Source organism: Rhinolophus sinicus, chromosome 14, assembly GCF_057876585.1.
Source record: "Rhinolophus sinicus isolate RSI-liver-muscle chromosome 14, RSI-T2T, whole genome shotgun sequence".
Lineage (NCBI taxonomy): Eukaryota > Metazoa > Chordata > Mammalia > Chiroptera > Rhinolophidae > Rhinolophus > Rhinolophus sinicus.
In genome coordinates this window covers 40,531,957-40,545,905 of record NC_142514.1, presented here as the reverse complement: position 1 = coordinate 40,545,905, position 13,949 = coordinate 40,531,957, and the positions used below count along the sequence as shown (strand labels likewise).

The following is a 13,949-nucleotide window of genomic DNA, read 5'->3' as shown; positions in this document are numbered from 1 at the left end:
CAAATATCACATCCAAAATTAACCAGTTTATAAGACTGGAATGTGGGAATTTAGTAACCGATTCGTTCCCTCTTCCTGCTCATTAACAACAAAAAAACCTCCTTTGACAATGTCGTAGCCTGTTATGCTGGACTACGCCTCCTGTAATCTTTCCTCTACAGAACAATTCTAGTATCACAGAATAGCTGTGCTTTAAAAACGCAAGCATTAAAGAACCAAAATGACGACCCTTGGTTCCCCTAAGATTCAACAGGTTAACTACCAAATTGTACATATTCACGAATACTGGAAAGAATGATAAAATTGTAAATAATATTTTTAACACTCAAAAAAACATGATAATCATCCATATAAAGTAATTTTGATATGAATAAGTGTCTAATATCTTATTTATTAGACTAACAAAGCTAAAATGATCCTGGATTCCTTCCTGCTGTTTCTTGGCCTTCAAAATTGTTAGGGATTTTGTCAGTGAGAATAAGGAATCAGATTAGCTCATTTCTAAGATAATCCAATTCATAGTAGGGCAAGTGTTATGAGATGGCCTTGTTTTTCCCAAAAGAGGTATTTACACATCTGGAGAGGCCAAAATTATGCCATATCTATAATGCACAGCAGACTAACACAGCAGGACTACTGCTTATCTCTATAAAAATAATTATTAAAAAAGCACCCTTTGGTGCCACTAGGTGGCAACCTTTCAAAGATTTAAACTTAAAACATCTTAACTTCAACCCCACCTTCTTTCCCAACAAGGATTGCTTTTATTTTGATATTAAGGAGTCAGACTTAAAGATATTTAACAAGATTTTTTAAAATTCTACAAAACAATATGCTGTAACACTGCAAACTTCTGACTCAAAACTATTTAAAGATAGACATGTTTGTCTTCCATAAACACAGGAGAAACTTGGTCTAACATTCTCATTTGCATCTGGTAGAAAACATTATTTTTGGCAAAGAGAAACCTTTCAAGGCTTAATCACTTTTTGTTTTCAAGAGCTTACTCTTTTCTAGGCTAAGTCAGGTGAATGAGATTGTTAATTACAGCATACTCAAGAAAACAAATGAATAAATACAAATTAGATAAATTACAAATAATTTAAAAATTAAATACTTTTACTAAAACAAAATATAATCAATAAGCTATTATCTACCCTGCTGTATATAGGTACTTTAAGATTACAAAACAAACCCCAAAACCTACACAAAGCAAAACAAACAAACTGATTTTCCTTCAAAAGTAACTTGTATATTTATACAAGAGAATTTTTTTTAATGTTTAAAGCTTCCCTGCCCTAAGAGGTTCAATAGTGCAGGTCACAGCCTATCAAGCTTTGGAAGTACATAAAAGCCCTTAGGGCCAGAACAGTGTTTTCAAACTGGATGGCTAGCAACCAAGATATAGAACACAAAAAGGCAACTAGAAAAGATTTAAAAGCTAACCCAATCAGCCACTAAGGATCACAATAAATAAAGACACTGGTGACTAGGGAAAGTGAGGGAAGGGGTGGCTACGCTAATAAACTTAAACATCAGATGAAGAATAAACATGTGGGATGCAACATCAGTCACACACAGACACACAAATACTCCCTACCACCACACACAATACGAGATCAAAAATTAAGAGTTCCCTTTTAAGGAAGGGGCTGTTGATATTTTGCTTTGTTTTCATGTAACTGTTTCATCATGCTTGCTGAAGTACAAAAATAAGAGCCAAAAAAGAATTTGAGAAAGGTAAGTTTCAAAGGCATGTTTTAAAATGATGTAAGTTTATGAAAGAGACAAAAGTTGTTGCAATTCCAGCTGTTCCAATACTGAGTAGAACCTTGAAAGCTCTTAAAATATTATTCACAGAAATCTCACGATAAAACCTCTGGTTGGTTGGTTACAGCTATTTTTAAGGAACCAGGAAATAGTGGTTATCTGTTTCAGGACCACAGCCCTTCTATTAAACACCAGGAGAAAACTACTAGAAGAATTCGGCTTCTGAAATTCTCGGGCAGGCTTTTAAGATTTGAACATTTAAATACTATCTTACGAATGGTTGTTGTATTTTTTAGTCTTCTTGTGCTACAGAATTGGGCGCATAAACACAGCTTATAGCCTCTGGAATTTATAGGAAGTAAACTGGATTTGTCTACACTAAAAAGTAAAGCAAGGTATTGTCAAACCCCCCGTTGATTGAGAGGGTTCCCAGTGAAGGTGTAGTAATCATCTGTAGTGAACTCACAATTTTAAATTCACAGTCTTCATCAGTGTTCACCTCCTAAAGACTCTGCCTATGCGAATGCACCACAGACAAAATAGAACTACAGATTTCTGTAAATACAGGTAAATAAAATGTCAGACTTTTTTGTTCAGTAATTTCATTGAGTGTCCCCTGGCGTATTCATGTCTGTCAATCAGCATTTCAGAGTATGCGATATGCGTAAGGAAAACAATAATTTAAAGAATAGATCTGATTTTCACAGTGCAATTACAGAAAGATATAAACTAAGGACAGGTCATCAACGGGCTAAAGTAGTGATCAGACTGGCACACATTTCAAAAAAATCCATGGTGTGACTCCCGAGGCGAGGTGGAACTGAAGACAATATGCTTCCGGTCAAGGAGCCAGTGAGAGATCCAGAGAGTGAATGGCTCTCCGCAGTCACAGAATCAAAACTTGATCGCGGTCGGTGTAAGCCAGCAGCAGAACAGGAACGCTGAGGTGTTGAGGAACCTGACCTCTGCTCCACCACCTCATCTAAAATGGACCAGAGAAGAGCAATTGATCTGAAAGATGTATGGACCCAGCCCTTCCTATAAAGATGCTACATTCAGAATAGTCAGTAAGTAAACATTTCTGAGCAAAGGCAACTTAACAATGAATGTGATAGCTCAGTGCCATAGGAGCAAGGTGACAATACCTCTTCCCTCCCACAAGCATAAAAGACATCACTAATTAATCACAACATTTCCACACAAACATGACCCCTAAACCCTTCTCAACATAGGATTCAGCATTAACCTTGAAATCAAACCTACATTCCTGTATGTGAGGAAAGCACATTCTTGAAGGTTTATGTTCTTATAGAACATCAATAAATAATCACTAGGATAAAAATAAGTTACCAACACAGTGTTTCTGAGCCTTCAGTGCACAATGAAATTGCCTGGGAGAAGGCGGAGGGAAATCCTTTTAGAAAAGCAGATTCCCAGTTTCCCAGGGCCCATCTCCAGAGATTCTAATTTAGCAGGTCTGGGGGCAGTTCATTTTAATAAGAATCTTCATTTTAATAAGAGCTATAATTTTGATGAAGGAGGTCTGGGGACCACATAAACATTGCTATAGTTGACGGTAGTTCAAGAATAAAATTTAAAAGCTCTGTTTAAATCAACTTCCTTATACCTGAACTCAGTTCTATTCTTGTTCCATTCAGCACCTGACCCTCAGTTTATTCTCTTTTTATCCCCTGTGGGTCTCTGAACAGAATCAGTCACATCTGGTTCACCCAGCTTTGACTCTTGGCACAGTAAGTACTTGGACGGGACCACCTCCCCTGACTCCTTTGGCTGCTGGATGGCCATGGGCACTGAAATCCAACCCAAATCCTAGGAGAGGCCTATTTGGTCACCTTGGCCAACCAGGATGAGGGAAATTGATGAACAGGGAAGTTTAGATAATATAATGCTAACAGTAATAAAATACGAAAACGAATGTGACAACCTGACAACATCAGATACCTTAAGTAAAAATCGCCTCCCTGTTTTTGCCCCACAGCCAATACTTCAAATGACTTTTTTAAGCCAAGGAAGCACTTTTTTTTAGGGAGGTGCTGGATTAGGGATATTCTGCATGTCTTTGATCAGTTTCATTTCACTTACTAAATCTAGATTACTTAAAACCAGTACATAAGACCTACCCACCATATCTTTGAGATGATTTTTAACATCTTGTCAACTAGTACCAAGTTTTATCTCCTCAGAGCTCATGCCTGCATGGCTTGCTTACCATCAATGCTTTTAAAGTCCAAAAGATAGCTTCTATTGTCAACCAGGTAAAGTTGTAAGCTCATTTTCACATAATTCCCAGTCACTGGATTTTTTCTTCTTACACGAAGATGGTATGCATTCACTACCTACAACAAGAAATCTTCCATAAGGAAAAATGTTAAAAATAACAAACTACAAAATATCTCCCTATTCTTATTGCAAAGACTATCAACACAAATAATGGATAGAAGTGCGATAGAGAAGAAATTACTGATCGATCCTTGTTTTATATTATATGGTAGTTTAGTATTTATTTAACCACTAATAGTACTGTTTGTGTGTAGCAATTAAAATTTATAGGGAACTCAGATTATGCTCGTGTAGCATCTAGCCTTCATTCTAGGTATGCCTCACTCTAAAGCATCAATAATAATTTTGGTTGCCCAGCCTCAACTTGAATAGTTTACCTCTGGAGTAGGAGGGATAAACGACAATTAACACCTTAATGGTTTGCATCAAGCACTGTAACAGGTACTGTCACAAAATTTAAGTATCACAATCACTCTGTGAGAAAGATACCTGCCTTTTGAATATAAGACAACTACAGCTCAGATAAAGAAGATTCTGGGTTTGCAAAATAGCTATCAAACTAGTTCCAAAAATTTTTCAGTAAGGAATTTTAAAGATATTAACATCCCTTTTTCAATTAAGTCAAACTGCTTCAGAAAATACAACTGTTTTAAACAGTTTTAATAAAATATTTTATTCATGCATTTCATGTACAAATAATAATAAAAATGATTTATTCAAACATATCAAGTGAACATTTACATGGTACGTTTGAACGTTTTTCTTCTACCTTTAAAAATACATTCACAGTTCTCAAGAAAGGAAACAAGTGTTACAGAAAAACCTGAAATGACAAAATGCTCCCCCACAACATATACTCAAATAGAATTTAAATGAGTTTGAGCACCAATTAAAAAAAGTAAAATGTGAGCTAAGCGTAAGAAAAATATACCTTAACTAAGGATTAAAAACACCAGCCAAATAAGAAAGATTTTTCTCAATTTAGAGAAAGGTATTTGTTGACTGAATAAATATATCCTGATGGTATAATTTGTATTGACCACTAGCTGCTACAGCTACTGACAAAGAGAAAACAAGAGAAAAAAAGAAAACCCTTCCTAAAAAATGAGAGAGAAAAGTAAAACATACTACCTTTTAAGACGAACAACCTTGTATTGCTATAATGAATGCTGAAACAGGGAGACTATTTTCTCTGGTGATTTCAGGTTGATTACTTTTTTGTTTCTCTGCCAAAAATGCTATTTTGTAATTCAAAAATTCAACACTCTTCTTCCTTAAAGAGGTTTATTCGTTTTGTTTTCAATGCACATGGTACATTATTGCAAAGAATGGGGTTTATCAGCCAGAAGCATCAAGACTATTAGATTTATATCTAAATCAAAAACAACTCTTTTATTGATAACAGTATCAACTCAGCAACTCAGAGAAGCTTACCACATTTAAAGAAATGGCTTCTACAAATGATCTTAATATACAATTTCCTACCTTCCATTCAAAATCCAGTTGCTTCATAGCTCGGTAAACTTCAGCCATAATGTCATATGGTTTGCTTTGACTTCGGATTCCAAGATGCCACTTGGCTTTTTTTACAGCTAAAGATTTGGGCTTAGTTGTATTCAGCGCATCCAATGGACATCTTGCTTTAGGGCTGTCTGCTATAAGAGGTGGCATCCTTTCTGGATGAGGTTTCAGGCCTGGGGGAATATGCATGGCACTATCATCCATAAAAGAACCAGTTGGGGGACTAGAGGCGAGGTAGAACTCACTGGCTTGGTTCATTATTCTCCGATTGTCAATGATAAGATGATAAGCCACTGCGAGCTGGTCTTGAGGGTCACCACTATATAAACTGTTCATGACTTCTGATTCTGTACACTCAAATTTTTCACACACTTCTTTCACAGCCTCATCATCAATGACGTTAGCATCATAGGAGGGGTCTTCAGGAAATAAGTAACTGGGCAAATCTTGTTTAAACCATTCATGTTCTCTAGGAAAAATACCACAATACACTATTGTAAGAACATGCTTTGGGAAGTCCCAAATAATTTAGACATGGGGTAATACAACATCACAGAATTGGCAAGATCTGCTCTCTAGTCACTTACTAGTTACGTGACTCTGGGTAAGTTAATTAACCCTTATGCTTGAGTAACGATGGTTATTCAGACTTGGGTATTTCGTTGACATTTTCTTAAAAATAAATAAAATGAGCCTATCGCTTCAAAGGAAAAAACTGGAAGTATTTGATGCCAATAATAAAATCCAAGATTTCAAGCAAAATTTTAGAACTACGTGTAATTTATATCTGTCTTCATGCGCTTGACAGGTTCCCAATACTTAAAGACTTTTCTGATAACTTTGTAGAGATGATTATAATGAATATGATTTTTGATATTGTTATAATGAAATGTGTCACCATTTGGAAAATCTCTCTACCTCAATAACCCAATATTTTCCAAATGATCAATGCACGATATTGCAGACTTACACATAGGTTAAAAAAAAAGTTCGACTCAAAATGCAAAACAGACCAGTGGGTTTTAATAAAGTACAATGGTTAATTGATATGTTTTCTGATTTGATAACATAACTAACATGTTAAGCTTTGGTTTAATATCAAATAAAATGTCCTCAACTATCTGAAAGGCTATTAAAATATTCCTCTTTTCCAACCCCTTACATGAATGAGGTCAGATTTGGTCCATAGATGTCAAGTAATACAACATATTGCAACAGACTGAATCAAGAAGTAGATATGAGAACCTAGCTGCTGTCTCTGATTAAGCCAAACACTAAGAGGATTTGAAAACTGTAAAATAATGCCACTGCTGTCACCAATATTTTCGTTTGGGAAAACAAGGTTATTTTTCATAAAAGATGTTATTTAGGTTTATTATTATTTTCAAGTTAATTAAATATATTTAAAAATTTTTTCAGTTCTAATTTCTAATGTGGTAAATATTCATAGATATGCCTGCATTTAAAAAAAATAAAAAACACCAACTCTTTTGGAGATCTCAACTTTAAAAGCACAAAGTGGCAGTAAACCAAAAGTTTGAGAACCAGTCTCCCAAATCTTATTTTCTTACACTTCTAGGCCTTTACACATGATGTTAATATTGCCACCATAGGCTATCCCACCCTTTTTCACTTAACATGTACTATTCCTTCAGGATTGTGTCAGCAATACTATATAAGGGAACAGAGCACTCTCTAAGCTTAAATCCAGATCAATATATATTTTGCCTGTATGCCTTCTATTGACTGATTAATTTATGAATATTTACTAAAGACACACTATATCAAAAAGATACACTCCTTCACCTCACAGAGATTATATTGTAGCTAAAGATTCAACAAATAAAAAAATACACAGTTACTCACAAAAATAAATGTATAGTTACAAACACATAAACATGAAAATCCTGTGATAAAGATTCTGAATGGAGGGGCGGCTGGATGGCTCAGTTGGTTAGAGTGGGAGCTCTTAACAACAAGGTTGCCAGGCTGTGCCCCCTGCAACTAAAGATTGAAAATGGCGACTGGACTTGGAGCTGAGCTGCGTCCTCCACGACTAGACTGAAGGACAATGACTTGGAACTGATGGGCCCTGGAGAAACACTGTTCCCCAATATTCCCCAATAAAAAAAATTTTTTTTAATTAGAAAAAGTGAAAAAGATTTTGAGTAGAAAACAGGATAAAATGAGAGTATATTACTCAAAATGAGAGGCAGGTGATTATAGAAGCAACTTTGAGTAATACTTAAGCAGATACCAGAATAATTAGAAGTCATCTAAGCAGAGTTGAGAAACAGGTACTCCCAGCAAAAGAAACAACATATGTAAAGACTCTGAGACAAGAGTTTTCCATGTTCAAGAAACTGAACTCAAGCCACTATCATGACAGTGTAATGACTTAGTTATGGGTTGGAGTGGCAAAAGACATCGGACATTTCTGACAGCTGTAAGCTATAAAACTGGTTTTGGAATTTGAACCTAGGATTAATGAAAATCACTGAAAGATTTTTAAAAGATGGGTGATATGAGCTAATCTGCATTCTGTAAAGATTGTTCTGCTTGTGACACAGAAATTGAATTGAAAAGATAAAAAATGATAATGATGATCATACTACTGCACCAGTCCAAGTGAGAAACAATGGCGTGCCAGGCCCGGAGGATATACACAGATGAAACTTCTACAGCTTCTAGGTTTTTCTATTATAGCGTTCCCACTTTTTTATAGTTGTTGATGTTTAATATTCCCCATGAACTTGGAGCTCCTTGGAAAGGGACCATGTCTTATTTAGTTGTACGCCAGTACCTAGTAAATGCTCAATAAAAACAGAATAAATCAATGATGAATAGACACATGCAGTATGAAGACAAAAATGAATTCATTAATGTGTTTATTTGCTATATTATGATAATAATAAGTATCTAATAAATGTTTAATAAAAATGACTGACAGTATTACTTTTTCAAAAGAAATAATAGAAGAAATTATATTACATGTCTAACATTTTTAAAAACCAATGACAAATACGGAAGATGAGCACTTTTGAATGAACTCAAAACATTCACTCTTCCATAAAAGAAATGAAATTACTAGCAAAAATTGTCAAAATCAACGTTTTCAGAACTCTGGAATTTAACCAAAGGCTTACAACAATCTGCGGAATGCTTATTCAAAATAAATAAAGAAGCGGCTGAATCTCAAGAAGAACAGTGAGATTTGTAATGTTTTAAGTTGCTTTATGTCTTCTAAATTTCCCCATGTCTACGGTAGTCTTGAAAACCAAGAGCCTCACAATCATGGTAGCCAAAGAAATCAATAGTCTAGTAATCACTGGGGGGAAGATGGGGAGCAGAATAGGTTTAGTGTTCTCCAAAAATCCTGTCCCCACAGAACTGTCATTATCTGACATGCCTGGCAGTTCCCTGGAACCCTCCACAAGCAGGCCTTGTCTTTATCTGACCTGACTCAGAGCTCCCTCACTGCAGCCTTCTCCCCAGGATAATTGTCAAAAACAATCAATAGCAACTGTCTAACATCTGAGCTATATAAAAGTGGCAATAAGAGTTGGAGCAAACAAAAAACTGAACAAAAAGACTTCAAAGAAAAAGAGAATAAGAGTTCCATGTAGGTCCTTGAAGTACTCTAATATATTCCTGAGACTCAAGAAGGCCACACACACACACACATGCAGTGCTGTGTGCAAAAGGCCCGAATTTCTCACCACTGACTGACTTTAGGCTCCGTGCTAGCAGGAAGTGAACACCAAGACAGATTTATGAACTTGGAGCACTGAAGATATATTCCAACACGCACAGAATCCCTCAGTAAAAGCTGGCAGGCTTATTAGAACAAGGCATTTAAGGAAGGCTCTGTCTAATCATTAACTGACCAGTAAGCGAACCAAGCTGAGACCTGAGTGGCTACTCACGACAAAGAATACAGATCTGATGGAATTAGTTCAGTAAAATCACTAAACAAACAAGAGCAACAACAACATACAATTACAAACTCTAGGCATATACCCAAGAGAAATGAAACCATGACCACACAAAAATCTGTACATGAATGATCACAGAAACATTACTCGTAAGAGCCAAAAAATGAAAACAACTCAAATATCCATTAACTGATGAATGAACAAAATGTAGTATATCCATCTAGTGGAATATTTTTCAAGCAAAGAAGGAATGAAGCACTGATACATGCTACTCCATGAAAGATCCTTGAAAGAAGCCAGACTCAGAAAGCCACTTGCTGTATGATTCCGTTTATATGAAATGTCTGGAATAGGCTAACCCAGAAAGAAAGTAGATAAGTGGTTGCCAGGGGCTGGGAAGAAAAAAATAATGAGGAATGATTACTAATGGGAAAGTTTCTTTTGGGATGATGAAAATATTCTGGGCTGAGATAGTGGTAATGATTGTAAACTTTGTGAATATACCAAAAACCAATAAATTATACACCTTAAAAGGGCACATTTACAGTATGTAAATTATATCAATAAAATAAATGTTTTAAAAAAACAGTAAGTAGGGAAATAATCTATTTTGATTTCTAATTCATTAAACAAAGGACCAAATTTGTTTATGAGAAAAACGTGCCAATTAAAAAGCCATACTCCCAGCTTTTGATGTTCAAGAGTCTGTTCCTTCAGGTTCATTAAATCTACTAACGTACACAGTAACCAAGATGTTCATGAAGGTTCACCTGAGACATCAATTCATTTTGCAAGGACCATTATAACACAGCCACCAGAAATTATGTCCTTGTATCACTACTACCTGATACCTGATTTTGATACATGACTTAAGACTTAAAAGAGTTGTAAGGACTACCAATCAAATTTTAGAAACTTCCCAATGTGTCCAAACTTCTTTAAGTGAAGCTAAAAGGTCTTTAAATATTCACTTAAAAATAAAATTAATAGCTAACACTGTGTGCTAGACATTGTTCTAAGAGCTTTAATTGTATTAGGTTGAATATTTGCAGTACTTACTGGAAGAGTGAATTCAGTGCTCCAAGTTTCAACCTAAGACTATCCTCCCAACAAATACACTATGTATGATGTAACTAAAGCAAAAAAAGAAAGTATATGATGGTAATAAACAGAAGAATCAGGATTCATACTTAGTTGAACTCCAGACCCTTCCCTTTTAACCACAATGACATTAATAGTAATACTTAGCTTAAGGTGCTTAGGAAATTACAAAAATGTGATTTTTAATGACCACAATCTCTGTCTTATCTATTACTGTATTCGCAGCACCTTGCATAGGACCTTGCACAGAGCAGATGCTAAATGTTTGTTGAACAAATAAAAGCAAAATGATTAAATGAATGACTAGATATTGAGATATATTTTCTAACCATCAATGATTTACCATCTTGTAAAAAGATAAGATCTGTACAGAAATGTCTGTTAGAATGTAGTAAGAGAAATATACCGTGTTTCCCTGAAAATAAGACCTAGCTGGACTGTCAGCTCTAATGTGTCTTTTGGAGCAAACATTAATATAAGACCCTGTATTATATCATATCATATCATATCATATCATATCATATCATATCATATCATATCGTATTATATTATAGTAAAATAAGACTGGGTCTTATATTAAGTTTTGCTCTAAAAGACGCATTAGAGCTGATGGTTCACTTATGTCTCATTTTCAGGGAAACACGGTAAAATATTACGGTATACTGGAGAAAGGATAGATGGCATAGAACTCATACAGCAATTCAGATTAGTGGAAACAGTATAGGTTTTGAATTCAGGCAATTTCTGTGTTGAGCCCCACTTCTAAATCTTAATTCATATCAAATATACAATGCGTGGCACATATTAATGCTTGGTCCCTAATTTAAAGGAACTTAATAGGGACAAACAGATACATAAATGAATCATAACATAAGCTTTCTAAACTTCACTTTCATGGTCGGTAAAATTAGATTAATAAGAGCTATCTATTAATCGTCAAGGCAATAAAAAATGTCAAGTATCTAGCAAAATACCTGATATATTATAACTGTTCAATAATTAGTAACGCTTTCCCTGTTGAACTGCATTTTATCGAATCAAGAATTCCCAAACATTAAAAAGCTAAATTTGGATAAATAAAAAAGTGATGAAAACTCCTAATTCAAGTTATTATATTAAGTACAGAAATTAATGCCACTATTTTATACCACCTACATATGTATAAATTAACTCATCCTAGGAGACTTTTACTTACATTTTTCTTCTTACATTTACTTGCATTTTACTTACATTTTTCTAAAGCCTGTACGTACACAAACATCTGTCTTAAAATAACAGTCAATACTTCTACTCTTCCAAATGTATGTGCTAATCCACGTACAAGTGTATATACCAGTATATCTAGTTTTCTTTCTAAGGAAAAGTCAATTAATTGAACTACATATTCTAAAGAATTGTGAACACAAAAGGTTTTTCCCTGCTAAGTTCATTTCCATAACTAAATCTGGTGCTCATTTACAATTTTACATTTTTCTGCATTAGGCCTGGAGCACTGAAGGGGGGCAGGGGAGCACAGTACACAAAGGCAAAAGCAATGGGTCCTGGTTTGTGCAAGGTCAGCAGCAGTCACATGAATATTTAAATATTCCAAGTCACAGGTCTCTAAATAGTCACTCAGGCGTTTGAAGATAAGGCGAAGGATGGAAAGATGTCAAAAGAATGTGTTTGTAGGCAAATTCTTGATGAAATGTTATGTAAGGACAAAAAAAATCCTCCAGGAAACATGACCTGATAAGTAAAAAGTAGAAGGCGATGGGTCATCCGGCTTGTGTGTGCTGGTCATGTTCATGGTAACACAGCAACCACACTTACCAAAGTTTCTCACATAACAAGAAATCTTTCACTGCAAACCCACTAGCAACTATTTTTGGATTCAAAGTCTTAGCAAAATTTATAGTCTTTATTTCATCAACCATATGTAAAATACATAAATCTCACCCTGTTTTCCTATTTGAAATTTACTCAAATACTTTCTGAGCACATACTATCTTCCTAGGCCTTCTAGCACTGCATATACGAAGATCAGCAAGACACTTTCTGTCCTTAGTTAAGAGAAAGAAAGACACAAAGAGAAATAGCTACATACAAAATAACAATGAAAGAATGGAAAAAGCAAGAACAAAATGTGGACATCACAGAAGTGGAAGCCACTAACATTAACCAGGGAAATCACAAGTGATTTCACAAGAGAGATGATATATGAGTGGAACTTTATAGGATGAATGGAAATCCAGTAGGTCAAAAAAGGCAGAAAAGGCATCAGAGGCAAAAGGACTAATATCAACGGAGACATATAGCCATAAAATATGTTATGTTTGAGGAGCAAGGAAAAATGCCTCGTGGCTAAAGCACTGATGTGCATGGGACATGGCAGTGAGTGCAGGCAATGAGACTGCAGAAGAAGGTAAGCAGAGCCTTACTACGAAGGGCCTTATATGCTTTGCTACCTAAGCTAAAAAGTTTGGGAAACAATCTGAAATATTTAAAAGGTGAGTGACATGATCAGGTTTGTGTAATAAGGAAAGTCAAATCTGTATAAAGTGTTAGAGCCAAGCATAAAGGAGGCTTTCAATTAGTGACACTGTTGGAAATACTAGAACATGTACATAACAGTAACCAAAAAGATATTCACCTTATGTCTTTGATAGTTGCCCGTTTCAGGGGGTCAACCTGCAGCATATGCATCAGGAGAGTGGCAATAGAACGATTGAGATATTCTGGGATATAAAAAACACCCCCTCGGATCTTCTTAAATAACGTAGGTACATGCTCATCATCAAATGGAAGGGTGCCACAAAGAAGAGCGTATAAGATAACACCACAGCTCCAGATGTCAACTTCAGGACCTGCATATAATCTAAGAGAAAAGATGACAAAACAGACCTGAAACACAAGCATCACTTTTCCTCATCTACATGTACCCTGCTCCCATACGCAATAATATGGACTTGGTAGCTACTGCTTTTCAATGTCTTTAATGAGGTCTATGGCCACTCCCCAACACTCAATGGTTGTTCTCCATAGAGAATAATTGGTCTAACCAATTACTATTCAAGTTTTCCAAGAGAAAATGGTATTTTTATTTTTTGACACGAATTCATTTCACTGAACTTATTGACTAATTAAAAACTATAAAACTTTCTGTGGTTAATTTTTGATAGAAACATCAAAGTAGATTACCATAAACTTGAAAAAAAATACTATATAGTGTATTGGCTAAACCTTTTTATTATAAAACTATTACACGAAAGAAAATGCATATATAATAGAATTTCATCTCTGGCACACCTATTTTAAAGAATATTTGAAACAGTAAAGTAC

General features: G+C 35.2%; 1 protein-coding gene across 1 annotated transcript in view; it reads right to left on the bottom strand.

The window, feature by feature from the left end:
• Positions 1 to 1,730: 1,730 nt before the first annotated feature.
• Positions 1,731 to 13,949, bottom strand: part of PRKAA2 (protein kinase AMP-activated catalytic subunit alpha 2) — a 48,628-nt gene continuing 36,409 nt past the window's right edge. The window contains exons 6-9 of the mRNA XM_074334766.2: positions 13,261 to 13,485; positions 5,557 to 6,061; positions 4,001 to 4,127; positions 1,731 to 2,752 (exon numbers count right to left, since the gene is read on the bottom strand). Of these exons, the coding sequence (XP_074190867.1) occupies positions 2,514 to 2,752; positions 4,001 to 4,127; positions 5,557 to 6,061; positions 13,261 to 13,485 (1,096 nt within the window). The 3' untranslated portion in view covers positions 1,731 to 2,513. The remainder of the gene's footprint in view (positions 2,753 to 4,000; positions 4,128 to 5,556; positions 6,062 to 13,260; positions 13,486 to 13,949) is intronic.